This window comes from Ursus arctos, unplaced genomic scaffold (assembly GCF_023065955.2).
Source record: "Ursus arctos isolate Adak ecotype North America unplaced genomic scaffold, UrsArc2.0 scaffold_5, whole genome shotgun sequence".
Taxonomy (NCBI): Eukaryota; Metazoa; Chordata; class Mammalia; order Carnivora; family Ursidae; genus Ursus; species Ursus arctos.
In genome coordinates, this window is record NW_026623067.1 from 44,686,810 (window position 1) to 44,714,209 (window position 27,400).

Here is a 27,400-nt window from a genome sequence, read left to right on the forward strand (position 1 = left end):
AAAAAAACTAAAAGGAAAACCTGAAGTGGTGGTATTTGGGCAATGAGATTATAGTAGTGTTTTTTCCTTCTTCTTTTTCCTCCTTAATTGTCTGTAATGTGTTTATAGAATATTTTATAATGAGAGAAAACTACAGAGTTAACAATTTAGGGGGAAGAAAACAAGTTTTTTTATGGCCTCCTAGTGACTGCAGGATAAATTTCACATCCCTTAGCCCTGCTCTCTAAGAAGCCTTCAAAAAGCTGATCTCTCAGCTGTCACCATTGTAAGTACTCATACCTTTTGACCCAGCTTTCCTGCTTCTAGGAATTGGGACTCCGAAGTGAGGTGATACAAACATGTTCTTATAGCATAGTCTGAAAAAGCAAATGAATATAAAACTAACCTCAGTGTGTCATCAGTAGGGATTTAGATGTATGACTTACACATATCCATATCATGGAAATCAACAGGGGCATTAAAAAAAATGAGGTTGGGGCACCTGTGCGGCTCAGTCAGTTAAGCGTCTGCCTTCAGCTCAGGTCATGATCCCAGGGTCCTGGGTTCGAGCCCCGCATCGGGCTCCCTGCTCAGCAGGCAATCTGCTTCTCCCTCTCCTTTTGCCTCTTCCCCAACTCATGCTTTCTCTTTCTCTCTCTTTCTCTCAAATAAATAAATATCTTTAATTTTAAAAAACCTTTTAAAAAATGAGGTCATTTTACTTGTAGTCTTTGCAAAATGTATTGCAAATGTATTTGCAGATGATTTATTAGGAGAAAAGGAAGCTGATCTCACTTCTGTTGGGGAAAAGCTCCTATTACTGTGTGTCCATGCTTTTACAGACATGAGTATATCTGTTCTTTTAAAATGTGTAGGAAAAGATCTAAAACAGCATCTAACAGAAATATAATTTAAGCCACGTATATAATTTTAAATTCTAAAGAGACCACATTTTAAAGAGTGAAAAGAAATGGGTGAAATTGATTTTAATAATATTTTCATTTAACTCAATATATCCAAAATACATTTTAATAAAAATTACTGAGGAAAAAAAAATTCTTCACTAGTGAGCTGTCTTCTAACCGGTAAGTTTTATATGCCTCTGAGTACTTAGCAGTCTTCTGCTCTGCTCATATGGACATCCTCAGTCAAGGAAACTTTAGAAAACAACTTTTTTTTTTTCTAGTAGACCCGATAAATTATGCTAGGTAGCAGAGAGTTGTCTAGCATATAAAGCATTCTTATCCTCATAGCATTATGACAACACATTTTATCATAGCAATATAAATAACCAGTAAGAGATTGGATTCTGAAGGCTGACAGAGTGGTTTTGAATCCCATCTTTATTACCCACTAGCTCCGATCTTGACTAAGTTAACTTAGTAATCTTTCTCAGATTTTTATCTTGGTAAAATTCACATTTAATATTAGTTACCACCTTACACAATTGCTATACGAATTAAATGAAATAATATAAAGCACTAGAAAGAGGGTACATAATTAGCTATCAGTAAATATCCATTACAGACCACAGTCATTGCCTTTATCATTTCTGCTCCTCAATGGAAGCCTAATAAGTCATATGCAAAATTCTGGAGTCTTTGAATTCACCTTCTGAGTCGCTAAAATTTTGTTTTGTCAGTATTTTTCTGAACTTCAAGCCTCAATCTTAGTAATTCATTATTTTCTTACTGTTGTACTAGGATATTCTTGTCCCAGTTGGAAAAGTATGTAGTGTTTACTGATTAACTGAATTTTAAAACTCATCCATTCTGGAGGATGACCTAAAAATATTTTTTCCTTTTAAAGTTTAGAATAAAGACCTATTCTCTTGGCTAAAGCCATTTCTAGCTTAGGCAGTTTTGTGATACAATTAGAAGGCAAAGAGAAGAAATACTTTTCAGGACATCATGAGGGAAATATTGGTAGCCAAGAGATAAGACTCATAAACCCTCATCTCTCCTGTTCTCTAAGCTACCCCCTCATTTCCTAAGGATGAAAAGCTGGAGTTGATGCTGCTCTTGGAAGCATGATTAATTGTCAGATTTGTCTGGGAGAGCCTATCCTAATTTACTACTGACTTTTTCAGCCTCCAGCAGGTTACCTTATCTAGCTGATGGCTGTCCACCTCACTCCTTCTTCTAGACCTTCCTCCTTGCTCCTCATTTAAGCAAGAACCGTGCTGTGTTCCCCAGCTTCTTAAACTTTTAACAACTCCTAAATATCCCTGCTTTGCCTTAAATTTTTCAAATGGTGTTTTATATATCTATATATATTTCACATTTTTGCTGGTATTTAATTCCTACAGATATATCATTCTTCTTGTGTAATATCCTACAAAAGTAAGAAGCTCCGGGTATCCTTGTAAGGCATCCTTATAAAATATTTTCTAGCGTGCTTGGGTGACTCAGTGGGTTGACCGCTTGACTCTTTTTTTTTTTTTTTTTTTTTGAAGATTTTATTTATTTATTTGACAGAGACAGCCAGCGAGAGAGGGAACACAAGCAGGGGGAGTGGGAGAGGAAGAAGCAGGCTCCTAGCGGAGGAGCCCGATGTGGGACTCGATCCTGGAACGCCAGGATCACGCCCTGAGCCGAAGGCAGACGCTACCCAGGCGCCCCGACCGCCTGACTCTTGATTTTGGCTTGGGTCATGGTCTTGGGGTCATGAGATCAAGACCTGCGTTGGACTGCACGCTCAGTGGGGAGTCTGGTTGAGATTCTCTCTCTGCCCCTCCCCCTGCTCGTGCACACACTTTCTCAAATAAATCTTTAAAAAATATATTTTTTATTTCATTACATGAATAAATTTCATTTTATTTTGTTTACTTTGTTTAATTTTCCTTATTATTTTATGTGCCTTAGATTGCAATAGATATTAAATCTGCAAAGCGAGAACTAAAGAAAGCAAGAACTGTCCTACAAATGGATGAGCTCAAATGTCGCAAACGTGTTTTAAGAAGGTTGGGATTCGCTACTTCTTCTGATGTCATAGAGATGAAAGGACGAGTGGCTTGTGAGATAAGCAGGTAAAAACTGGTTCTAGAAAACTGACTTTAAAATGAGATACTGTTTTTATACAAGGACTAAACCTTTTGGCAAAAGCTGTCTGAAAAATAAAAAGTGTGTATTGTAGTATGTGCTGGCTAATTGAACATAATTTAAAAAAAAAAAAATTTGTGGGGCGCCTGGGTGGCTTCGTTAAGCGTCTGCCTTTGGCTCAGGTCATGATCTCAGGGTCCTTGGATCGAACCCCGCATTGGTTTCCCTGCTCAGCGGGGAACCTGCTTCTCTCTCTCCCTCTGCCTGCCACTCCCCCTCCTTGTGCTGTTTCTCTCTCTCTCTGTCAAATGAATAAATAAAATCTTAAAAAATAAAAAAACTAAAAGTTTGTAAAATACCTTCCATAGTAAATGCAGTTTTTGATGATGAAGTTAGAAAAAGAGCATTAAAAAAATCTCTTCCATCCCACTATTTAATACAAATGCTATTAGCATTCTGATGTATTTCCTTTTTTCTTTATTTTACTGCATTGTGTATTTTTACGTATTCGTGATCTTAGTTTATACACAGTTTTGTATACTTAATTCTTTTTTACAATTTTGAACATTTTCCCACCTTAAACTACTCTAATAACCATTATCCTATTGTATAAAGTTTTGGGTTAAGAAACAGGGAATTACAGCATAGCATATTATAGGCCATGGCATAAAACTGGATATAAGATATTATCTATTTTGGTGATCTTTTGACATGTTACAAATGGCCTTAAAACTAAATGACTTGAAACCAGCAGTCATTTCATTATTTCTGGTGGTTTCTGTGGGTCAGAAGGGCCTATTGAATGGTTCTGGCTCAAGATCCCATGTGATTTCCATTAGCTGAAGATACTCTTGTTTTGTCCATAGTTATAACCATTATTCCCATTGATTTCATAAAAGATGTTTTTGCAACAGTTTGTTGTGTTTTCACCATGGCCCTAATGGATGGGGCTGGAGAATTATAGGCCTCGTATATGGTTTCAGACATTTCTGGGGAAGACTTATTCATATTTTTCTTATTGTTTAGTTCAGATGTTAAGAACTCATGTCTACATTGTGTGGTAAACTAGAACAATTCTTGGTCACCAAAAGGGGGCAGCAGCTACCCAGCCCCAAGTATTACAGAACAGTGTGATAACAGATTTTTCAATTTAGAGAAGCCGAAAAACCAGAATTTTAAGTGACGTCCCTTGGTTTTTTAATTGTTCACAGACTAATTCAAAATTATTTTTTTAGTTACTGTGTGAGCCAGATATATCATTTGTTCAAGTTACATCTGCCACGTCAGCTTCTAGTTTTCCTTAAACCTGCTTTCCTACTTTGTAATTAAAGAATTGTAGGTACCGTGGGGCGCCTGGGTGGCTCAGTTGTTGAGCGTCTGCCTTTGGCTCAGGGCGTGATCCCGGCGTTATGGGATCGAGCCCCACATCGGGCTCCTCTGCTGGGAGCCTGCTTCTTCCTCTCCCACTTCCCCTGCTGTGTTCCCTCTCTCGCTGGCTGTCTCTCTCTGTTAAATAAATAAAATCTTTAAAAAAAAAAAAGAAAAGAATTGTAGGTACTGTAAGGTTAATAATTTACCCACATCTAAAGCTAGGCCACAGCACTGGTTTACTGATTCATATGCCAGAATTTATAAATGTTATTGAAATTTTTTCTTTGTAATATTATATGGTATTTAACAACGTAGAAAATTTCTCTCAGATATCTGCAGCTGGATTTAGTCTTGGGAGAATAATATTGATTTTATTCTAAAATAAGACTAGAGAGAGAGAGAGAGAACAGTATCACATATGAAAGTATGTTACCTTTCCCCCAGTATTTGGTTCTCCCTCTGGTCTCTTGCTGAATAAGACCCAGACACTAATGGCAAAAACGTAGGAGTCCTCTTAGGCTCGTCTCCCTTCTCTCTCTCTCTTTTCGCATCTTCCTGAGTGTTTCCTCTCTCTCTGCCCTTTTAACTCTTCCCACTGACTAATGTGCCTTCATTAATTCGTGTTTAGAGTACTGCAGAAGCCCTCATTTTTGTTGCCTCCTGTCTTGAGTCTTTATAATCCATCCTTTATACTGCCTTGACAGTATTCTCTCCAAAGCACAGATCCTATCATTTCATTCTTTTGGTGAAAGTCTCTCAGTTATTCCCTATTGCTTTTAGAATAAATGCCATAATTTAGCGTATTGTTGCCCTTTCCTCTCTAGCCACATCCCACACGTTTCTTTCTCTTAGCATGACCTTTCCTTCACTCCTACCCCGAATCCTAATTCCTACGTATTTTTTCCTGCATCTTACGAAACTTGCTGTGAATTTCTCGCCTTATTTTAAGCTCCTCAACTTTTTTTGTGTAATTGCTTGTGTAACCTGTTAGATCACTGTCCTGTGATTACTGTGTTTTGTGTCTGCCTCCCACCTTAGTGGCATGTACGTGCTAATACGTAGTTCTTGAAGTACTCTTGGCTTATTTGTATTGTCCTCTTTGACTTGACTCTCATTTTACCATCAGGAATCCAGATTTAATTTTTTACTCTATTTTTGATTAGTTAGAACTACTTATAAAGATTGATAGTTCATGACTTTATTCTTTTTTAGAAGTCAAAAATTAAAAGTTTGCTTTTTTTTTTTTTTTAAATAGGGGTAACACCCTCAAAATTACCAAATGGGTCTGTTAAGCTCTTTTATAAATGTAAGATACGTTGTGGAACCTTGATTACAGAATTCTAGAAACACTATCTTTGTAGTCTTTTGTAGCTTCCATTGAGCACAGTTGAGCAGAGTTTTTCCTTTTCCACCCATGATGGCAAAGGGAAAAAAGGAAAGATATTTTTTTTTTGCAGTTATTACACAAATCAGAAGATACAGTGTTGATGGTGAAATTAATCATGTAGCAAAATCTTAGACTGTAGGTAAATTCTCAAACTGAAGAATCAGTGGGTGAATAATATCTCTCTAAGGACGAAAAGAAAAGTTTAAGATTCTTATTTATTTTACTTTCCTTTCTGTTCGGCAAGCAGGAATTGCATAATGTTTTGTGCTAAGAACTTGGACCATTCCATTTTGCTAAAAGGACTTGTGACAATAGTCTTTTATCTGTTATGATTTGTTTGCTAGATTGTCCTTGATAGTTTTTAAGTGGTCAAATACTAAAGACCGTTGTAAATACAAGGAAATTGTTAAGAAAAAGATGGTGAGATCAAAAAAAAAATTCTGTTGATCATTCTAATCTCTATAATATAAACCTGAATATGAAAATGTTGTATAGTTGTAGAGCAAAGAAGATGGCCTCCCTCTTCAACAAAATTACAACTTGTGAAAGTTTTTAAAAATGGTATATTTTGATAACTCAAAAGAAGAACCAAAAATAATGATAAGCTAGAGCCTTTACAAGAGATGTATTTGAAATCTGCAGTCAATAGTATGCTTTGATAATGTTAAGTGCAGGAGAAAAACAAGTGATAATAAGCTAGTACCTGTTGGAGATGTATTTGAAATTTGGAATGTATTTACTACATGGGTATTGTCCAGACTCACAGATAACAGTTGAAGAGCAGCATTGACTTTCATTTAAAGGCCGTTGGCCATCTTGGTTATGTACGTTTTCAACACTGGGAATGCAGTGTGTGTCTACTGTGGTTACATTCTAATTAAGATTTCTAATGAAGTTGTTTTTCATTATCTCTTTGTGTTATAAATTGTTAAACACCTTAGAAACAATTAAATGGATCCTTGGACCCAGAGGAAAAATGGTTATGACTACATTTCTTGGTGTACTGAGAGTTAAGAAAGAGTTCTTTATTTCAGTAAAGATTTGCATTTTGGTGTTTCCTAGAATGGGATTTTTACATGAAATAAACATTCTACATTTATTACTGATATATTGGAAAATATAAAGACCTGTGTCATTTTCTTAAATAAATCTTTGTCATTCTCATTGATTACTCTTTATGTTCAAGTAATAGATTTTATTAAACTGTCTACATTTTAAGCATGCGTGTATACACTTTGTATTTTTATATTACAACATTTGAAAGTTATTCTCTTTTTCTTGTGGTGATCTAGTGCTGATGAGCTGCTTCTAACTGAGATGATGTTTAATGGCCTTTTCAATGACCTGTCTGCAGAACAGGCAACGGCACTACTAAGCTGCTTTGTGTTTCAAGAGAATGTGAGTTAATAGATTTAACCTTATTTATTAATATAACCTGATTTATTAATTCACACATCCTATAACTTAATATTACTATGGGCACTTTTAATTATAAAATTATAAAAATGTTTCATATTTACGTATTATGGGTAATGTTAATTAGAAATCAACACTACTTTAACACAAATACAGTAAGAGAGTATTAAGTAATTAAATACATATTATCAGAAAGGAGAGAGAAATAAGATTTTATTTGTGGATAGTCATTAATCATATTCCAGGCTTTAAATTTGTTCTGTAACCCAGTGCATTGTTCAAAGATCTGGTCTGGTCACATAGTCCTAGAAAGAAAACGGTGAATGAATGAAAATAAAATTAGACAAAAGAATGAAAATAAAAGGGGCTATAGTGAGGTTAAATGAATCTCTGTTCTCCCAGTATTGGAGAACATATATGAAGCAACTGATTTTCCGAGTGGCTGAAGTCTTAGTTGTCATAAGTAAGGTTTGAGGTAGTGGCTGTAGCATTCTCATTACTGGTTTCACAGTAATTTTTTCATTGAGTAGTTAGCTCACTTTCAGCAACTCTTAAAAATCAAAAAATGAAGTACTAGATGGCCCACCACAAAAACACTAATCTTTTACTTTATTCCAAAAACCAGTGTGATTTGTTTTAAAAAGTAAAATGTGTGTTTTACATTTCAAACTTTATTCATTTTGAATGAAGTGGACAAAATAAGAATAAGACAAAGACATTTGCCCTCTAAAAATAATTTAATACTAATTTTTAAATTTTTAGAAGACCTTTTACCATGTACACTTAGTTTAACTTTCAAGTGAATTGTGTAAGACAAACTGTTTTTTCAGTTCTGCCATTGATCTGTTTGTTAACTATTTATTTATGAAGCAGGACAAATACATTACTTGTTGAAATATGTAGGTCCTTTTCTCTCAGCTTCATGATTACTGATGAGAATTAGAGCTAGAGTGGCGGTGATAACAAAGAGGACAATAGTCCCAAAACAATGTATGCTCCCCTGAGAATGCCTGCTATGCACCTGTGAAGTAATTTGCATATGAGGAAGTCATTACTGTACAAAATACTATGTTTGGTTGTTGTTTTTCTTAGGTTCAGAATTTTATTGCATTAATTTCCGGGGTAATTGTTAAGAATATTTGTCAAATTCCCTGAAAAGACGTAAGGTTCGATGATGATTTGGGGATTGGGGCCCTTCAGCTTGTGTAAGACTTTGTCTTATAGCTAATTTCTTGCATTTGTTGTTTTGTTTTGTTTTGTTTTGTTTTTAATGTGGTACTATAAAAGTCCTGTTTCCTGAGAGCCCAAGTATGTTACCTCTTCAAAGGAGTTGGGCTTAACCAAACCATTATTCTGAAATTTGTGGGCAAGATGTCACTCTACGTGGTTAATTAAGATTTGTTCAGTGAAACCACACTGTATTATATGGAGTGTCATCAATTTTTGCGGTGGTGCCCTTCAACATCAAGATGGAAAATTAACACTACAAGTCACATGGATTTTGTTGATGCTTTTAGAAGAATGTTTTCTAGCCAGATGGAAAGGTTAAACATAGTAAGGTATTTGTTATAAATATGAAAAAGTCTGCTTAATATACTGACTTCTTTTTAGAAATGTGTTCTTTCTAAAATTGTGTCCCTGCATTTTTATATCATTAAAAGTAATTTAAAGATTAAATACGATCTTTATATGTATCAACTACCAATATTTATTAAAAATCCACTGTGTGCAGTGCCCAAATCTAGGCACTAGAGATACAGCAGAAATTTTTGCTTTCCTGATGCGGATATGCTGGTAGATGAAGGTAGACAATAAAGAAGTGAAGTAACACACAGATTATGTCAAATAGTGATGAAAGTTTTGTATGAAAGTGAAGCAGAGGAGGCAGGTAGAAAACATTGGGATAGGGTTACTAAATTTAAACAAGGTGATTAGTAAAGGCCTCACCAAGAGTGAAATTTGAATTGAGACTTAAAAGGGAGATGAAGGAACAAAATGTATATACACCTGGTGGGAGAGCGTTGGTGAAATATTGACCAGAGAAAGAGTGGTCAGTAACTGCTGACCATGAATGGACACGATATCAAAGATGGTAAGTAGTCTTGAATTCACAAACTGTGATGTTGAGTTCATTGTGGCCATTTTGTTTTTTCATCATTCATCATGGTTTTTCTTTTTTTTTTTAATTGGGACAGGAATAATACAGAACCTAGGTCATTATTTTATTACATATAATATACATATAACATGCAAAGCAAAACCAGTCCTGTATAAATACTGATGCTTAAAATAAAGGCTGAACTGTTGCAACTAACCTATTATAGCTTTTTAAGAAAATTTACCTATAATTTAAATCCTGTCTCACACATACATACATACATACATACATACATACATACATACCATTTTTGTAATAATTTTATTTTTGTGTAAAGCTACCTTTGTGAGACTTTGTTCTTATTCTAATCAGAATAGAGTAGGGTTTTGAGGATCTGACCTATTCTTTCTCTTTGACGGTGTACGAAGCCAACACACTGGATCCAAGCCACTTGTCCAAGTTCATTTGCCCAGTTAGTAATACCTGGGTAAAATAAAAATGGAGGACACTGCTTTTAATGATCTTTGTCCCAAATTTTTGGTTTCCACAGAATGAGAGTTGGCCTAGGAGCCAAAACTATTTCAAAATCAAGCTGTGATAAAATAGTTTTATAGTAATTTTTTTTAAGATTTTATTTATTTATTTGACAGAGACAGCCAGCGAGAGAGGGAACACAAGCAGGGGGAGTGGGAGAGGAAGAGGCAGGCTCCTAGCGGAGGAGCCCGATGTGGGGCTCGATCCCACAACGCCGGGATCACATCCTGAGCCGAAGGCAGACGCTCAACCGCTGTGCCACCCAGGCGCCCCAGTTTTATAGTAATTTTGATGTAACTAAACTACTGTGGGTGTTTATAATATTTGCTCTCCCTCCATTCCATTTGTGGTCACAGAAAATAGCTGGTAAATTGTAAATTCAGCAGTGTAATATTTTCCTCTGAAATATAATATAATTTAGGATGAAAGGAGTGGCAATTTTGCTTTACATCAACTAAGATCATTAGAAACTCTAAATGCTAACTAAGATCTTATAATTTGATATTGATGGATATCGTGAAGGCTTTGTTTTATTACAGGAGAAAGCATTTTAAGCTTGCGTCTTTATATCCTTTCTTTCATAGTCTAGTGAGATGCCTAAGTTAACAGAGCAGTTAGCAGGACCACTTCGTCAAATGCAGGTAAGAGTATTTTGAGCTGCACGTTTTATGAATAGTATATGTAAAATGGACATTTTTGACAGTCTAATCCTATTAGTTATCATTCCACAGAGACCACTTCCTTCAAGATTAAATATGTTACTTCGTGTTAATCTTGTCATTTAATGCTATCATTTGGGATTTTCACTTTAATAATTAAACATTGTCCCCCACCAGTGTAATGAATTGTATTGAGTTACTATGAGTGTAGATTTAATCCTGCATAATGTAGATAGGCGGTATCAACAACTCAGTGCCTGCATTGTTTTCCTTGGTATTAAGAGTGGCATCTTGATGGACTAGGATTAGTTAGCTTAATTTTTCATATGTTTTTCCATTGTAGTTTACAACAGAATAATCAAACAAAATATGTTTTATCCAAAGAAATTAATTATCCCTGGGTCCTTAAAGCCCCAGTAGCTTATAGTAATGAATTTGTGTGTGTTAGATTTTCTTATGATGAACTGATTTTATCTACCTTTTAACATTAGACGGAAAGGTGGGGAAAGAGGAAGCCATATGACACTGCAAGAGAGGAGAAGTGAGTCATAAAAAGAGCCTCTGCAGTGGAACATTTAACATCCCTTATTACTAAGAAATTTAAACTTCCAGAACCAGGGAAGTTTATATAGGACTAGGTGGTTTTGACCTTTTATATTACCAAGGAGAGAAGAATGAATCTAAATATCTCACTGATGGGGAGGGGGGATTAAGATTTATATTTTTTAAAGCATTATTGGGGGAAAGCATTATTTTGTCATAGGATTTGTGTTCTTCTAAGTCTGTTTTGCTATTGATGCCTTTGGGGGTTTTTTTGGTTGCTGTTAATGAAATATTTAGAGATTAATTAAATGCTACTCTTGAATGACTTTAAGAAGAATTTCTATTTTTTTATTAAAAAAAGGTTTAACTGGGTGAAAATCACACTCTTGATAAATTTTTCTTAATTACTTACTTCAGTGTAATGGGGAAACACTGCAGTTGGGTCACTTCGCAGTGGAAAAGGCACTGTAGCTACTTAGAAGCACAGGGTATCCAAACTGTGGGCATACGAACCTAGGAAGAAAAAGGGACCTTGTGTAATTCTGGCTCTGGAAACCTAAAGAAGATGGAAGATCCTAAGTAAGAAATGTTGAGTAAATCTTTTGTTTTCAAAGGAATGCGCTAAAAGAATTGCAAAAGTTTCAGCAGAAGCCAAACTGGAAATTGACGAAGAAACATACCTAAGCTCATTCAAACCTCACTTAATGGATGTAGTGTATACCTGGGCAACCGGAGCTACATTTGCCCATATCTGCAAAATGACAGATGTCTTTGAAGGTATGTTTAAATTCTGTATACATACATTCCTTACTGATACAAGAAATATACTCAGGATGGCATTGTTTTAACTAAACAAGAATAATATGGAATGGTAATGCCATCACAGATAAACAGCTGATCCTAGTAACTCAGGTTCATTTGAGGTTTTTTTATTTGTTTGTTTGTTTCTTTATCTCTTGGCAGTAATCTAAACGCTTGCTATATTAATTCCACTGAAAGAAAGCAGAGCTGAAAATGCTGTCCATCATTGCATTTCTAATAACAGACTTGGCCTCAGTGAGATGGTGCTTTAGCATGAATCAGGCTAATGAGCAGTCTTTTTAAAATGTCTTTAAAAGACAAAGAATAATTGTTATTCAACTGAATAGAAATTTTAAATAAAAAAATAAAGGTAGAGGGAATAGAAAAGAAATAATAGTAATAATTACAAGAAGGGGAAAAAAGGGGCGCCTGGGTGGCGCAGTCGTTAAGCGTCTGCCTTCGGCTCAGGGCGTGATCCCGGCGTTCTGGGATCGAGCCCCACATCAGGCTCCTCCACTAGGACCCTACCTCTTCCTCTCCCACTCCCCCTTCTGTGTTCCCTCTCTCACTGGCTCGCTCTCTCTGTGTCAAATAAATAAATAAATAAATAAATCTTTAAACAAAGGGGGGGAAGCACAGTATCTAAAGGAGACCATTTTAGAAATGTTTTATTCATTTCAAAACGATTGGCTTATATAGATATTTATAATGGTGAATATTTACTAAGATATTTACATTGAACTTTTTAAAAATGAAAGTAAATGAGCTTGGACTTCATAGTGATTATTATAAGAATATTTAAAGTGCTATTGTTTGTAGCTTTCTTTTAAGAAAATTTGTATTTTTGACACATCTGATGCTATATGCTTTTTAACAGATACTATTATTAATAGTTCACTGAGTTTATGAATCATGGATTTTTATGATGCATAGGTCAAATTTTCAACTATTAGCCTTTACTATATTACGCTGAACTTCATGGTTTTATAGTTGTTGTTTTTTTTTATTACAGTGTCCTGGTATATGGTGTCATGAAATTTATTTCTAAGCCTCCATTAAATGGTCATTTAGTAATGTGGTTCCAAAATCTTGCTCTGAGTACTGCATTCTCTTACTTGGGACCGTCATTATTTATTAAGTGATTACTGTGTGCCAGGCATTGTGCTCAGCACTACTTTATATAATTTAGATCTAAACACCAAAATGGCAACTCGGGGTAGATACTATTTCTGCTTGGCTGGCACAAGGAAGCTGAGCTTTTAAGAAGTAAATTGCCCAAGGTGACGGAGGTGTGGTGTATGATGGCACTATGATTTGAACCCCGGCCTTTGTGATTGCAAGTCACATGGTAGTTAATAACTTCATCCAAGCACCATAATGCCTTCTTATCCTTGAATTTTGGATCACCTGGAGACTTCTTAAATCCTGACCTAGATCGTACCATTTCCATCCACTGACAGTTCATGCTTGTAGGAATGGTAAGGAGGTCTGTAATCGCTCACGGTGGGGAGCAATAGCTGAGGATATGAGAAGAGGGAAGCATGACACTCCCCTCACTTGTGAACACTGCTTCCCACACGGGAACCTAGGTAAATATATGACCACTTGCGTGGTGTGAGGGTGCAAAGACAGTCATACAGCATCACCAGTCTTGAATCTGGCATCTTTTTGGAACATAAGGATGAAACTAATGACTCTTCTATGCCTAAATAATTCCAAGACTAGTTAATAGCTCATATTTATAGAATATCTGCTTCTCTGAGAAGTCAGACACAATGACACGATAGTGGTTCCTAGCGGAGAGTAGTTTTGTTTGAAGAAAAATCAAGGGGCAACAGACCACCTGTAGGGAGCCCCAAAAAATTGTCCTCGTGGACTGTTTTTTCTGTTCTTTGTACTTAAATGGAAGAGTTATCACAGTATAGGAAGACAGATCTGAACCTGCTAAAATTGGTGAGAGTCTGCAGTTTTTCAGAGCATACTGGCATTCCTGAAATCTGTTTTGCCCCCTTTCCGTTCCTTGGAGCTATTTCTGCATCACAATTTGCGTGAGGAATTGAAGTTTGAAAATCTGAGGAATTCCGTTTGTAACTATAAACTTGAAGTTGGGTCTAACATCAGCGTAATCTTCATGTTTTTCTGGTCTGGGTGCCATTGTATCAGCTATAGTTTTTCTAAAATTGGGATGGACTATGTATTAACTCTTAGAAATAAAACATTAAACAGCAAAAAAATAACTGAGAACCTCGATTTACTTAGAGTATTTCCTTTTTCCAGCATACTGTGTGCCCCCGCTTTTTACCCTGCTGTTATTTAGTTCTTCCATTTCAGCATAGCCGTTCTCTCTTCATCTTGTTACTGTACACGCTTTATATAATTGGAAAAATACTGTAATCAAAGCTCTAGCCCATGGTACATTGTGTCTTTACTTTTATGGGCAGAAAATGATTGCATTGGAACTTTAAAATGCCCTTCACTCAAACCATATTTGTTTCCAGTTAGATTCTTAATTTTCTTTTTATATGAAAATGTGTCTGATCATTTCATGTCCTGAGCCTCAGAAGTAGTTTTAAGTATTTTCCAAACATTATCTGGCACTAGTTAACATTGTAATGATGAATACCGTGTGTTTGAGAGGATGCCTAATGCAGGAGAAGAGCTTACACTGTGATTCAGTTGAGGAATTTCGAAGACTTCATACAAATAATTATAACCTCTGTTATCACCCTGAAAAAAATGATAAGAATGTGGTTGTTTCTTATTTCTATCAAACTAAATTGGAAGAGCAATTTAAAACAGAATTTGTAGAGGCTCTAGCCTAGGGTTTCCGTCTGTGAATTCATGTAGTGGATCCATTGTAAGCTTTCAGAGGCTGTTCAGTTTGATTTCTGTGTAAACAGCGACAGTATTGTACTCTCCAGTACACACGAAGGACTTGCTTTTCTACTTACTTCGTCACAGGAGCTCCCCTAACGACATGTGCTCTCACTTGAAACTGTTCACCCTGTAGTACATTCCCACACTCTGCCTCCATTCACGCTCTTCTCAGATGCCTTTCAGCTGGAGTAGTTTTACCAACTTCCCTAGGTCACGGGACATCAGTGTCATTAGGGATTTTCCAGTGGATTTGCCTTAGAAATACTTTTGCTAATAATAATAGAGTAACCATTTATTAACGTGTATCATTTGTTTCACTTTTGGCAAAATTTTAGTACTAATTACTTAGAATTTAGTACTTGATACTTACACATGTGATGAATAATGACTGAGACTGTAGTGGGAAGTCAGGTACTGTACTGGGTGCATCGTGAGCAGCAGTCTCTGCCCTCCAGAAAGGGTTTAGTCTAAGCTGGAATCCAGTGGTAAATACGTACAGGAAAATACATTTGTGATCCTGACATCCGATCAGACTCATTAAAACCACCTAGATAGGAATATTAAACCAGATTCAGGACATGAACTGTGGGGGACCACTTTGTGGAAAGCCAGAAAGCCGGAGGTAGAAACACTGTTCAGAGAAAGGTGTTGCTTTCCATCCTCGATGAGAATGATACTGTTCTGTTCAAGAACCGGATGAATCTGAGGATTGCATGTGTGCCCGAATGTCCATCAGTGGATGAATGAATTGTGGTCTATCAGTATAATGTAGTGTTCAGCTATAAAAAGGAATGAAGTACTGATCAATGCTAAAATGTGGATGAAATTTGAACACATTAAGGTTCTAAGTAAAAAAAGGCAGACACAGAGGCTACCTGTTGTGTAATTTCACTTATATGAAATGTATGGAATAGGCAAATCCATAGAGACAAAGGAGATTAATGGTTGTCGTGGGCCAGGGGCTAGAGTAGAGAAATTGAATTCTGACTAATCCTCAATCCTCCTGTACCCTCAGTCCTCATTCCTTTTACAGTCAGGCTTAGGAGTAGCTGAGAATAGACCATTTTCAGTTCCTTACTCCCCATTTCCATCTCGATCCACAGTAACGTGTTGTCTTATTTTGCTGATATTACTACAAGACACCTGTACTTTGATTCAGAAAACAGACCTCTTTATTTGACTGGATTCTACTTGCCAATTTAACTGTTTACTACTTCTAGAAACTCATTAATGTAAATTCTTTGGCACTACCTGGCAATGAAGATTTTTACAGAAGTGAAGAGCTTTTAGAGCCTAAAACACAAAATATTGCAGGACCTGGGTGGCTCAGAGGGTTAAGCAGCTGACTCTTGATTTCAGCTCAGGTCATGATCTCAGGGTCCTGGGATCGAGCCCCACATCGGGCTCCATGCTCAGTAGGAAGTCGGCTTGAGGATTCTCTTTCCATCTATCTCCCTTTGCCCCTCACTTGTGCATGTGTGCTCTCAAACCTTTTAAAAAACTTGTATTTACAGTTTTTCTTACTTTAAATGTATAAACTAAATTTAATTATAAAATGAAATTTATAAAGTAATATTTATTATAGAAAATTTAGAAGATATATCATTTCTCTGAGGCACTGCAATATGGTTAAATGCTTGGGCTCTCCAGTCTTTGGTCTGGATTCAAATCCTGACTCCATCATTTACTCCTGGCTCTGACCTTGGTCAGGTTATGTATGCAACTTCCCTTTCTCCTTTTCCTTCTCTGTAAAATGAGGATGATAGTACTTGTCAAAGTGTAAATGTCAAATGAGAAGTTTTACATGAAATATGTATTATCGACCTACCACAAAATAAGTATTCAGAAAATGTTGGACATCGCCCTAATTTCTCTTTTCTTTGATGCCTAAATGTCACTAGGAACGTCGGTAACTTTACTCTCCAGTAATACAAGAAAGTCCTCAGGGTTTTATGTGTATATATGTGATTAGTTGGATTTTACAGAATTTATGATCTGTTCCGGTTGTCCTTTTGCTGTTGACTTTTATGAAGTCCCTTGTTAGGCGCTAAATAACTTTGACAGAGTTGTGTAGTGGAAATAGGCTGTATTTGAGAGCTGGAGTTCTCTCCCAGAACTCCACGAACCTTTTAATGAGGACAACAAAAAACCCAATAGACTTTGAATATTTTGGCTAAAGGGCTATATCATGACAGTTTATCCCTTCAGAGTTATTGCCAGTGTCAAAGAATTTGTACATTTCTTATCTCAAGTGACATAAAATCAGAGTTAGGTAGATCAGGCTCTCTGTTTGAAGAGTATTTATTGTTACGTATCTTAGAAATGAGAAAGGGAAATGAGAATGGGGTAAGGGCCTAGGTCACAGAGCTTAATTACTTAGTGGCAGAATCTGGGCTAGAACCTGGGTATCCATCGAGTCTTTTTTTCCTCTTAATTCCTGGTGTCCCAGCTCGTTCTTTTGAACCAAATCTAAAGTAGGTGACCATCCTACAGGTAGGTGATGGAAGGGTATTATCCCCGTTTTTCTTTTAAGGTAACCTGTGCGCTGGTCATCTTCCTTACCAGTGTCATCCCACGGACCTCCCAGAATATGAAGTAGCATCATAGTGTTTTCATTTCTCTGGCCTGTTGGTGGGTTCCGCAGCCAGGAACGTTGTCCCACAGGGAGAGAAGGTGCTCTCTATGTGTGTGGAAACTTGCTGCTGCATTATGCAGACTCTGTTGGGCAAATGGCTTTTGTTTTCGCCTTCATCTAAGCTCAGATTACATTCTCCTTTCTGAGTTAACTCTCCCCAGTTTCCCTTCAACCATTGGGCACAGTGGAAGAGAACATGGAGGGCATTAAGGAGGCAAACTCAACCGTGCACAGTGAGTGTATTACAAGAACTCGATACATGCTAATGTATTATTTCAGTGTTCTAAGGAGTTAATAATGGTAAGGACTTAAAGTAGGAATTCATACCTTGTGTATCAGACAGAACTGATACTTCTAATGTATTACACACATTAAAGTCCCAAGAGTTTTAAACTTAAGCAGATAGCTCTTTGAGAAAGAATCCCAGGCCCCTCCTTGCTCAAGTGTGGTAGAAGTCAAATGATGTTTACAGCTTCAGCTTTGATAAAACAACAAAACCACAGATCTCAGGGAATCAAATCCAGTGGGAAGAGACTTATCTCCTCCTTTGTGCTCCCTTGAGGACACACTATATGAAGAAAGCACTGACAAAAGTCTATTTAAGGTCAAGAAGAATGAATGATTTCACCTTTAAGATGACAATCTGGGTCGCCTGGGTGGCTCAGTCTGTTAAGCATCTGGCTTGGGCTTAGGTCATTACCTCTAGGGTCCTGGGATCGAGCCCCATGTCTGGTTCCCGGCTCAGCAGGGAGTCTGCTTCTCCCTCTCCCTCTGAGGCTCCCCCTGCTTGTGCTGTGTCTCTTGCTCTCAAATGAATAAGAATGAATGAATGGAATGGAATGAATGAATGAATGAATGGACAAATCTGATCCCGTTACTCGTCCACTGCTTAAAAATCTTCAGTTGCATTCTCCTCACAGGATGGTATCCAGATACCTCAGTAGGCCACCCTCGGGGTCCTGGAGTAGCTGCACTTCGTCACACTTCTCTGCATTGCCCCAGTGGTCTTCCTTGTTGCTGTCTGACAGAGACCTCCTCATTCTGACAGACCCAGGTTCTGTGTGATCTTTGTGGCCTTAACCCAAAGTTGCTCTCCCCCCTGCTCCCAGGGCATTTTGTATACTTATAAGAGCAAATATGAACACATTATAATAAATTAGGAATTGCCACCATTAGTCAAGGATGGGAAATTAAACTTTTTGTATCTCTCCTAGTGCCTGCCAGGCAGCCTGTCAAGTCTGCAACCTCATTTACTGCATGGGAAGTCCCTCAAAGCACTATTAATCATCCCATGTTCTCCTTTCTTGCCTCTAACAAAAGTTCTAATGTTCTGGTTATTTTCCACTTTTCAACTGATTTCTTTTTCTTTACAGGCAGCATAATTCGTTGTATGCGGCGACTGGAAGAACTGCTTCGACAGATGTGTCAAGCAGCAAAAGCCATTGGAAACACTGAGCTGGAAAACAAATTTGCAGAAGGTCAGTATCCGGTCTGTAAGCTTTTTCTAATAATTAAGGCAATCTTTTGAGACTTGAGTTCTTGGCCACAGTGTAGGAAGAATTTTCAGATGCTCTTCACTTGAATGCCATGGAGGGCCATCTAGTAATATACTTAAGCAATTTTAGTGTGTCTCTGCAGGAAGAAGCTTTGAGATTTTATATATAATCATTTATAAATATTTATTGTGTACTATGTGCAGGCATGGTTTTAAGCACCAGGGGATACAGCAGTGAACAAAAAAAACCACAAATCCCTGCCTTCACGGAGCTTACATTCTAGTGTGGGGAGGCATACAATAAACAAGTCAACAATTAAAATATTTCAGGTGGTGATAAGTCTGGAGAAGAAAGGAAGAGACAACAGGAATTGAGGGATGGGAAATGGCCTAGGGCCTCCACTCAGAAGGTGGTATTGAGGCCCTTGGTGTATGCTTGATAGACGTAAGCCAACAGCAAGATACCGGTGCGGCTAGAGCAGAGTGAGCCCTGAGTAGAATAGTAGGAAGGAGAAAAGAGACGATCATGTTACCCCCCTGGCCCCCGGCTCTGAAATGATTGGAGGTTTTGACCGCAGGAGCGGTGTGCTCTGGTAGTCCTTGCTGCTGCACTGTAGCGAAGTCTGTAGATGAGCAAGGTAGAAGGTAGGAAGACCAGAAAAAAAAGGATCGCCAGTCCAAGGTGGTAGTGATGGAGGCGGGCAGGGGGCGAGAGGGAGCATCTAACATGCTTACGGTTATTCCGTCTGAATATTTGCCAGGAAAAAGGGCTGTGACTTAACACATCAAAGAATAGCAGCTACCTTGTTGTTCTGAGTTCGTTGCTCATATAGTCGCAACCCCTGATGATTTCTGCTAACCGTGTCCTAAGAAGAGGTGTGCAAAAACTGGGTACTGTTGCCATGCGGTTGATGGGGCAGACCTGTTTAATCAACCAGAGTTTAAGTTTAAACTTTTTCAGTAAAATTTATGTTTGTCCTGCCTTAGTCCAGAAAGAATCTCACGTGGTAAGTGAAAAATAAAGTGTCTCCTGAAGTAGGCTGAAAATTCATGCTTTTGGGTCACCTAACTACATGTGATGGTTTAGTCCTTCCCTCAGTGAGTGAGTCTGTGTGTGCGCAGGGCCGCGACGGTGTTTCAGACTATGCAGAGACACAGGTACTGCTGAGTCTAGAGTCAGTCTAGAGTCACAAGAGCAGGAGTCTGGTTGCTGAGTTACCCTCCTCTCCTCTCAGAGGCGGCTGTGAACTCCTCTATCTTTTAGACCAGCAGCATTTTGTATCATTGGGATTGTTGTATTAAAACCCCACCAGAGGGGAATTAATTAGTCTTCGCGGTTTAGGAAGTTTAAACCATCTTTTCTTTTCTCTTAGGAATCACCAAAATCAAGAGAGATATTGTGTTTGCTGCCAGCCTCTACTTATAAAGAGTCAGCTAAACGAATGTGGGGTCTTAAATTTTTCACCACCTGATTACCGTTGACTAGCAGTGCTCACGGAAGTGCTGATTTGGTTTTCCCATCTCAAGGCAGTTGTACTCAAATATTTCAGTATGTATTATACTTCAATCAATCAGGCATCATTCTAAGAAAGCATATTATTACATACACATTTGTACATAAGCATTACATTTTTTTAATAAAAAATGTACAGGTGGGTATTGTTTTAGTGAAAGGCTTGAAATTTCTTTTAATGAACTGAGAGCTATTAGAGAACCACTGTGTTAACTGGAACTATATACACACAGGTGAAGTGGGCATCCGAGAGGTATAGCAGCAGCAGTCCCTTAAAGGCTTGTACACCGTGAAGAAAACGCATCCTCTTGCCTTGTGGTTGCGATCCTTTTCCTTTAGAAAGCGGGCCAGCTTTATCTGCGCACTCTGCTACCTTCAGGGTTGGTGACTGTTCCTGAAGTGATTGCCCGTCGTCGGGGTCTCGTGCAGAGTTGTATGGGAGTCGTCCTCTTTCCGTTCTTTAAAAGGAGAATTTCTCTCCTTGAAGAAATCGGATACATACACAGCCTACAGAAAACAAGTTAAACTTAGAATGGGACAAAAGTATTTAATGATGTAATTTAAGTTTAAAAACCATATACATAGTTGTGACAAGCAGTTGGCAAAAGTAAGTATCAACCTTACGAGAGAGAAAGGGTACAAAAAATAAGTGACTAACAGGAAGTTTTTTTAAAAGAAATTCTTAAATTGAGAGTTGCTTAGTTAGGTCTTGAGTAAGTAGCTTTACTCTGTTAGCACTTTTGTTTTTGGCATGAATTGCAGAATAACCTAACAAAACACTATAGCCATACCCTTTTTTACAACTTTTGGAAAAAGCAACATTGTTAATAACATCGGGTGATTACCCAGTAAAAATTACTGAGCCACATTATTTGCCTTTGGGTAGTTTTCTCCCTGGGACAGGTTCTCTACTTACTTATCCCAGTGTTTATCAGTATCAAGACGTAGTCTGCCACCCTGTATACTTACAACTAATATGGCAACCAAGGCTCCTTGAAGGAGTCCAGTCAGTACATCACTCCAGTGGTGTTTGTAGTCAGAAACGCGAGAGAGGCCCACGTAAATGGACACAGCAACAAGACCAAATTGCAGTGTGGGGCGTAAGAGTCTTGCCCAGTCTCCCTTCATTCTGGCTTGAAGGTAAAGCTAGTAGAGAAGAAAAGAGTTCAACATACCAACTGGAAACTTTATGTAGTATCACCACACCCCTAAAGGGTTGGTGTTTTACACGATCAAGTCATTACAGAATAGTCATTACTATTAATAACCATTAAAAAACCAGAGTGTAAATTGTATACAGAATAGGGCTTTAGGCAAGCATTCTTAGTCTCGTCAACACCTGAGGCTTAATCCCTTTAAATAAGCAAAACAAAAAGTGATGGCCCTAGAAACTTGTCTTTAGAACAGTTCATGACTGTACCTGTCTGGCTAGACTACTTTTCAAATTGTAAACAGGTCAAGGGGTTTCCTTGTTTATGACTTTCTAAGATTTCAGGGGCAGCTCCTCCTCTTGCAGCCTCTCTTATCATTCTGATTCACAGCCAACTGTTATCCTTAGTTCCCAGTCTTGGGATAAACTGCTAGCATTCTGAGCGCAGGGGTGTCCTTACTCTGGGCCAAGTTACTGTTTTCCGCCCAGTCTGTCTAGAGACTTAAGTTTCATTCATTCAGTTTACTTGAGAGTTCTACTCTCCTCAGGTTTTTCTAAAGGGCAGTGGAGACTAATCTGTATTTTAAGTAAATCTAATAATCTCCCCAAATAATACAGGTTCTAGTTGAGTCCTGACCCAACAATGAATTAGTCTTTGATGAGTACCGTGTCCTTTAAGTTCCATAACTTTCCCCTACATTCATCAGACTTTTGAGAATTTCCCCTTTTCTCTGTCAGCCTGCCTTTGACTCGGGTGCATCCCTAAAGACTGTGATGGAGCAGGGTGTGGAGAGTTTTCCTATCACTTCCTTTAAGCAAATCTGGTTTCTTTAAAAACAAACAAAAAAACCTGGTCTTTTAAAAAAATTTTTTCTTTGCCTTATTTCTAATAAGAATATGCTTTTAAGATATATTTTAAAAGTTCTGTTTGATAATTTGTGATTCATACACTTAATTAAATGCACTCCTCAGAAAACTATCTGGCTGTGCCCATGGACACTGCCTACTTGAAACAGATACACAAATCCATCCCCGGTTCTTTGCACGCTGCTGTGAGCGAGCATTCAGTTCTCAGCAGCTGGCAAAAACTCAGAGATTGTCTCATTTTATCGAGTATTCTACAGTAGAAACATCCAGTTGTAAAAGAGCATATACCAGTTCGATTGAATTGCACTCATTAGCTGGTTAAAGTACTCCTGGCTTTCTGCAGAGCCCCCTCCTTTCCTTTTTTGTTTGTTGTTGAAGTTAGTTATAAAAATGTAAACAGTAAGAGGCTTGTCTCAAGATTCTGGAATTGGGAAGACAGCTGGTTCTGGTTGAAGCAGAGTTTGCATCTGGCAGCTGAAGCCAATTAGGTAACACACCCATGCCAGTGATAAGGTGAATAATAACCTTGGATGGGGCTGAAGCCAGGTTCTGGAGGTTACTCCCCAAGAGTTGAGCTGCCTTCTCATGTAACTGTTAAAGGCATGGGTTATATACCTATGAATTACAAATACACGAACGCACCTTAGGGAGAACTGCACCTCTCTCTGCTAAGGACAAAGCAAGAAAAACACAATACCAGCTCTACCATGGATTTACACCTAGTCCTGGTTTGTGCTTCCAACCCAAAGAAAACTCAAACAGGTTTTTGAAGGTCCTTCTTCGTTTAGGATTCTAAAATTCTTCTAACAGTATTTTCCTTCCAAAGACCCTGATTTTAGGTAGCTTGCCCCAAAATTCCTCAACATCCCTGTGAAAATAATTAGCATTCACTTACGGATTAGTACTCAAGCTTCCAAGCACTTCAAGTGAAACCTTTACCCCTCTAAGCTACTTTCTCCTTACACATCTACCCAAGTATAGATGTTACCCCCATCTCTGGCGACCCAGAGATGATTTCACCCTGAGGGGGTACTAGGAATCCCCCCATTGTGGTTACACACCTAACCCTCCCCTCCAGGCTCTGGCCGCTCTGATGACTAGTGGCCGTGGCGTGTATGCAGGCTGTGGCCACAGAACAATTCTCAGCTCTGGGTGAGGCTGGCTAATCTTAGAGTGTGCTTCCTATTTGCCTGCTGTTTCCCTGAGTCCAAGATACTCAGTGTAGCTCTGGGAAGACCAGGCATTACCTAGCTACAGCCCTGTTCATCACTGTGAAGAATCATCCATTTCAAAAGACCCCAGGGAGGTAAACACACTGAAGTTTCTTGGACCTTGGATCACTTGAGTTCCAGAGTTGACATACCCACAACTCCAGACTTGGACAACTTTCCTCCCATGCTGCCAGGCAGAAGTCTTTCCTACACCAGCAGCTTCAACAAACCAGACGGTCCTGTCTTCCTGGCGGCTCCATGTTAAGCCCTTCTCACCCTCTGGAGGCACTAGAGGTTTGACTTCCTCTACCACTCTCGTTTAACTGCTTCCCAGAATCATTTATCACTTTATTCTATTCCTTGCCCTTTAAGAGGAAAGAGGATCATACACATACCTTTAAAAACAAGACTCTGTTGAGGGAAGTCTGTGTTCGTAACTCCTCAGAGAAACAGTGCTGGAAGCTCTCACCGCTGTTTAGTAGTAGATACAGGAACAGAGCTCCTGCTTTAATGCTAACGCTTATAATAAGAGGGCTCTGTAAGCCCCTGCCTTCGCACACTCCACTCTCCGCACCTCCCCCCTCCCCACACGTGCCTGCTAATCACATATGTACTGCAAGTAAGGAAGCCAGTTGATTCTCTTAGAACTAAGGAACTCTCCAACGTTGTGTACAGTACGGACACACTCGGTGGCAGTGTCAGTGACTTACACATTCCCCTCCTGGAGGGAACCGTCCTTTCACAGACACAGTTGAAGGGGGAGCCCCATCTGGACCACACAGCTCTGCCTTCTCTTCAAGAGAGGGCACTGAAGAGGACCTGTGACAGGCCTGACCCAGAGGTCTGCTGGGCTGTATTCTGCCTCTGGAATTTGCACTGGAAAGATGAATGAGTCCTCCCTTTTCAGAAGGTATAGAAAGAGCACCTAAAGGATACAGGATAGGCTACTTGCAAACTAAACTTAGGAGGAAGCAAAAGCTATGGTCGGGCAAGGACAGCAAGCCATGAGGAGAGGTCAGAGAATGGAGCAGAGTGGCAGGCACACCAAAAAGCCAGGCAGCCGGTGAGACGGAGCAAGTTCAGTTCAGTTCCTGGTGCTATGCTAGTTCGAGCCCATCTGTGTCTTTACTGTAAACCGTTTTGGGGGCGCCTGGGTGGCTCAAGTCACTTGTGTCCGAATCTTGATTTCAGCTCAGGTCACGATTACAGGGTCCTGGGATCGAGCCCAACATCTGGCTCCCTTCTCAGCGGGGGAGTCTGCTTCTCTCCCTCTGCCCCTCCCCCTGTGTTCTGTCTCTAATAAATAAATAAATCTTAAAAAAAGAAACAAATATTTTTTCTCTGGGAGATCTAAGTGAGTCCGTTGCTTACAACCAAAAGATAAAATGCCAGTTACCAGCCACCTCTGTGTTCAATCAAAATCCCATTCTGTTCTTAATTTGGATTTCTGTGACTTGAATGATGGAGGAGTTTTATGTTTCAACTGAGAAGGAGAATAGTATTTATACACCGGGCTTCAAACCATGAGAAAAACTTAAATCTCCCGAGAACAAACACATTAAATGTCCACTGAAGACTCCTTTTTAAGAGCAGTCTGGCACTGGGCACGGGGTTTACTTCCGTGACTTCCTTCTGCGTACAGTACAAGGTGTGAACCCCTGCTCTAAGCTGAAGATGGTTCATCTACCCATCTCTATCGCTCTCCTCAGGCCCATTCTGAGATTCTTCTCTGAGCATGCTACAGTTTGGCCTCCACGGACCTGCCCCATGGGGATTTTGGTCCACTGGTTGGGGACAGAGTACTGCCTACTGAGAAATTCTCGGCCTCTGAATCCCTCCTGATCCTAACATCCAACCTTGTGGTGAAAGAAGCTCCAAAGCAGAAAGTTCCCAACTAGAAATAAGAGAAAGGGTAGAAAAGGCAGAAGGGAAGCAATAACCTGCAGCTGGTCACTGAGGTCCTCCCCAGAGGCAAAGAGAAGTCAGGTTTGTGAAAGGAACAACAGCCTATCACTAGTGTCCTCCCTGCTGTCACAGGAAAAGGCAAGAGGCTCGTGGGTTTCCAAGAGGCACAAATAGAGAATAAAGTTACAGGAAAAACAAGGATACATCACATGCTTCACCAACCTTTACACTGCTCCCTGCCCACTTTTTCATCTATTCAAGAGGCAGGATAGACATCCACCACAGGAGAACCTGGAGAGGAAATTAACCTCAAGGCCTCAAAAGGAAACCACAGTGAGGCCTATTTCAGTTTCCCCCCGTCTCTCCAGGAGGGGAACCGTTATTTTCCTGACCAGGCGGTGCATCAGAGAAAGAGCTCAGGGAAAATCAGATACAACCAATGATTGTGCATAACCCAGATTTAGAAAGCAGAAAATAGTTTGATAATTAGCATTAGGGATAATCTACCAATATCCTCCAGGAATGTCCTCACTAAAACCAGGCATCACTACTGGCCCTTGTGAAAAGGAAGGTTCCAGATGTAGTTTTTCCTTACAACAAGAGCAAAATGAGCAAGGGCAGGCCCTGAGCCACTCTTCCACACAGGGCTTCTGGTCAGGAAAATGTAATTGCTCAATGTAGGGTCAAGCGTCCAGTCTCTTTTTAAAAAAAAAAAAAAAAGTGTCCAGTCTCTTAGCAAAGTAAAACCTATTGAAAATGGGATGGAAATAAGTTACTATGTCCAGTATTTTTTAAAGAAATAAACAAAAGCTTCTTAGCTGAGATATTACTAGAGATTCATAAAGGCAATTTCTTATTCCTTAAGGCAACGAGGACAGAAAGAATTGATTTGCTCAAAATAACCAGACATTCAAAGGCAGAAGGGATTGTAGGAAGACGCCCCACCGTGCAGGCGGCGAATGCTTCCCTAACACGTGCAGAGAGGCCTTCCTCCTCATCCAGAGAGAATCCAACACTGAATCTCTTTGTGCAGAGCCTTAGGATAGTTTTGTAGGGCACACAAAGACCTGGTCAAATTAAACAGGACTTTTCAATGCACAGGTTCACACTGAAACAAATGCAAAGGTACAGACTTTTTTTGGGTAAAAAAAATTATATATACAGCTTTTTAAATAAAGAAATTCAATGTCTTTTGACCCTACTTACGTAGTCTTTCATTATCTGTCAACCAAAGGGTAGACTATTTAGGCCTTTTTGCCTAAAATTTCTGGGGAAAAAAAAATACTAGCTTCCACTGAAGGGTCTAATTTCTCACTTTTAAAATCTGATTGCTGACCAAAATATTTTGTGAGGCTGGTTTATTTTTATTTTGCCTTTCCTTGATCCTATAACACTTAACTACAAAATGCTGTTGTCTCACAGAATTTCCTAATAATCTATTCTTAAAATAAGAGGTTTTTTTCTCCCCCATTTTAAAGTAGAGTCAGGGGGTCAGCTTGCAAGCTAAAGATGGTTTTTCACATTTTAAAGGGCTATTTTTTAAAAAAAGAATATGCAATGGAGACTGCATTGTGGCCTGCAAAGCCTGACTATGATATGACCTTTTACTGAAATCATTTCCCAACTCCTGAACTAGACCAACAGTAGAGAGTTCAAGACAAAGAAATGTTCCTTGCTCTTGAAAACACAGCTTCTAAGACTAAGCCAGGGAATATATCGTTCCACCTCCTTCTGATGACAGATCTGGCCAGGAGAACACCCTAAGGCTGACCTCTGTTGAGTCTTTACTCTAGGCTTCAATTTCACCGTCTTTAGGAGTCACAGAATTCCTAAATTTAGATGTAGAATCCCACGTTACAATTAGGCAGGATTCATACAGTTCCTGGGCGCTCTTCACTTGCCCAGTGCCCGGCATTAA

The 27,400-nt window shown here is 38.8% G+C and overlaps 2 protein-coding genes across 3 annotated transcripts in view; one reads left to right on the forward strand and one right to left on the reverse strand.

Annotated features, from left to right (window-relative positions):
- Nucleotides 1-20,495, forward strand: part of MTREX (Mtr4 exosome RNA helicase) — a 92,910-nt gene extending 72,415 nt beyond the window's left edge. The window contains exons 22-27 of the mRNA XM_026498956.4: nucleotides 2,844-3,007; nucleotides 7,071-7,176; nucleotides 10,411-10,467; nucleotides 11,643-11,805; nucleotides 18,715-18,819; nucleotides 20,210-20,495. Of these exons, the coding sequence (XP_026354741.1) occupies nucleotides 2,844-3,007; nucleotides 7,071-7,176; nucleotides 10,411-10,467; nucleotides 11,643-11,805; nucleotides 18,715-18,819; nucleotides 20,210-20,262 (648 nt within the window). The 3' untranslated portion in view covers nucleotides 20,263-20,495. The remainder of the gene's footprint in view (nucleotides 1-2,843; nucleotides 3,008-7,070; nucleotides 7,177-10,410; nucleotides 10,468-11,642; nucleotides 11,806-18,714; nucleotides 18,820-20,209) is intronic.
- PLPP1 (phospholipid phosphatase 1) overlaps nucleotides 18,995-27,400 on the reverse strand; it is a 92,916-nt gene continuing 84,510 nt past the window's right edge. For both annotated transcript variants that reach the window (XM_026498957.4, XM_026498958.4), the window contains exons 5-6: nucleotides 21,319-21,495; nucleotides 18,995-20,856 (exon numbers count right to left, since the gene is read on the reverse strand). In XM_026498957.4, the coding sequence (XP_026354742.1) occupies nucleotides 20,725-20,856; nucleotides 21,319-21,495 (309 nt within the window). In that variant the 3' untranslated portion in view covers nucleotides 18,995-20,724. The remainder of the gene's footprint in view (nucleotides 20,857-21,318; nucleotides 21,496-27,400) is intronic.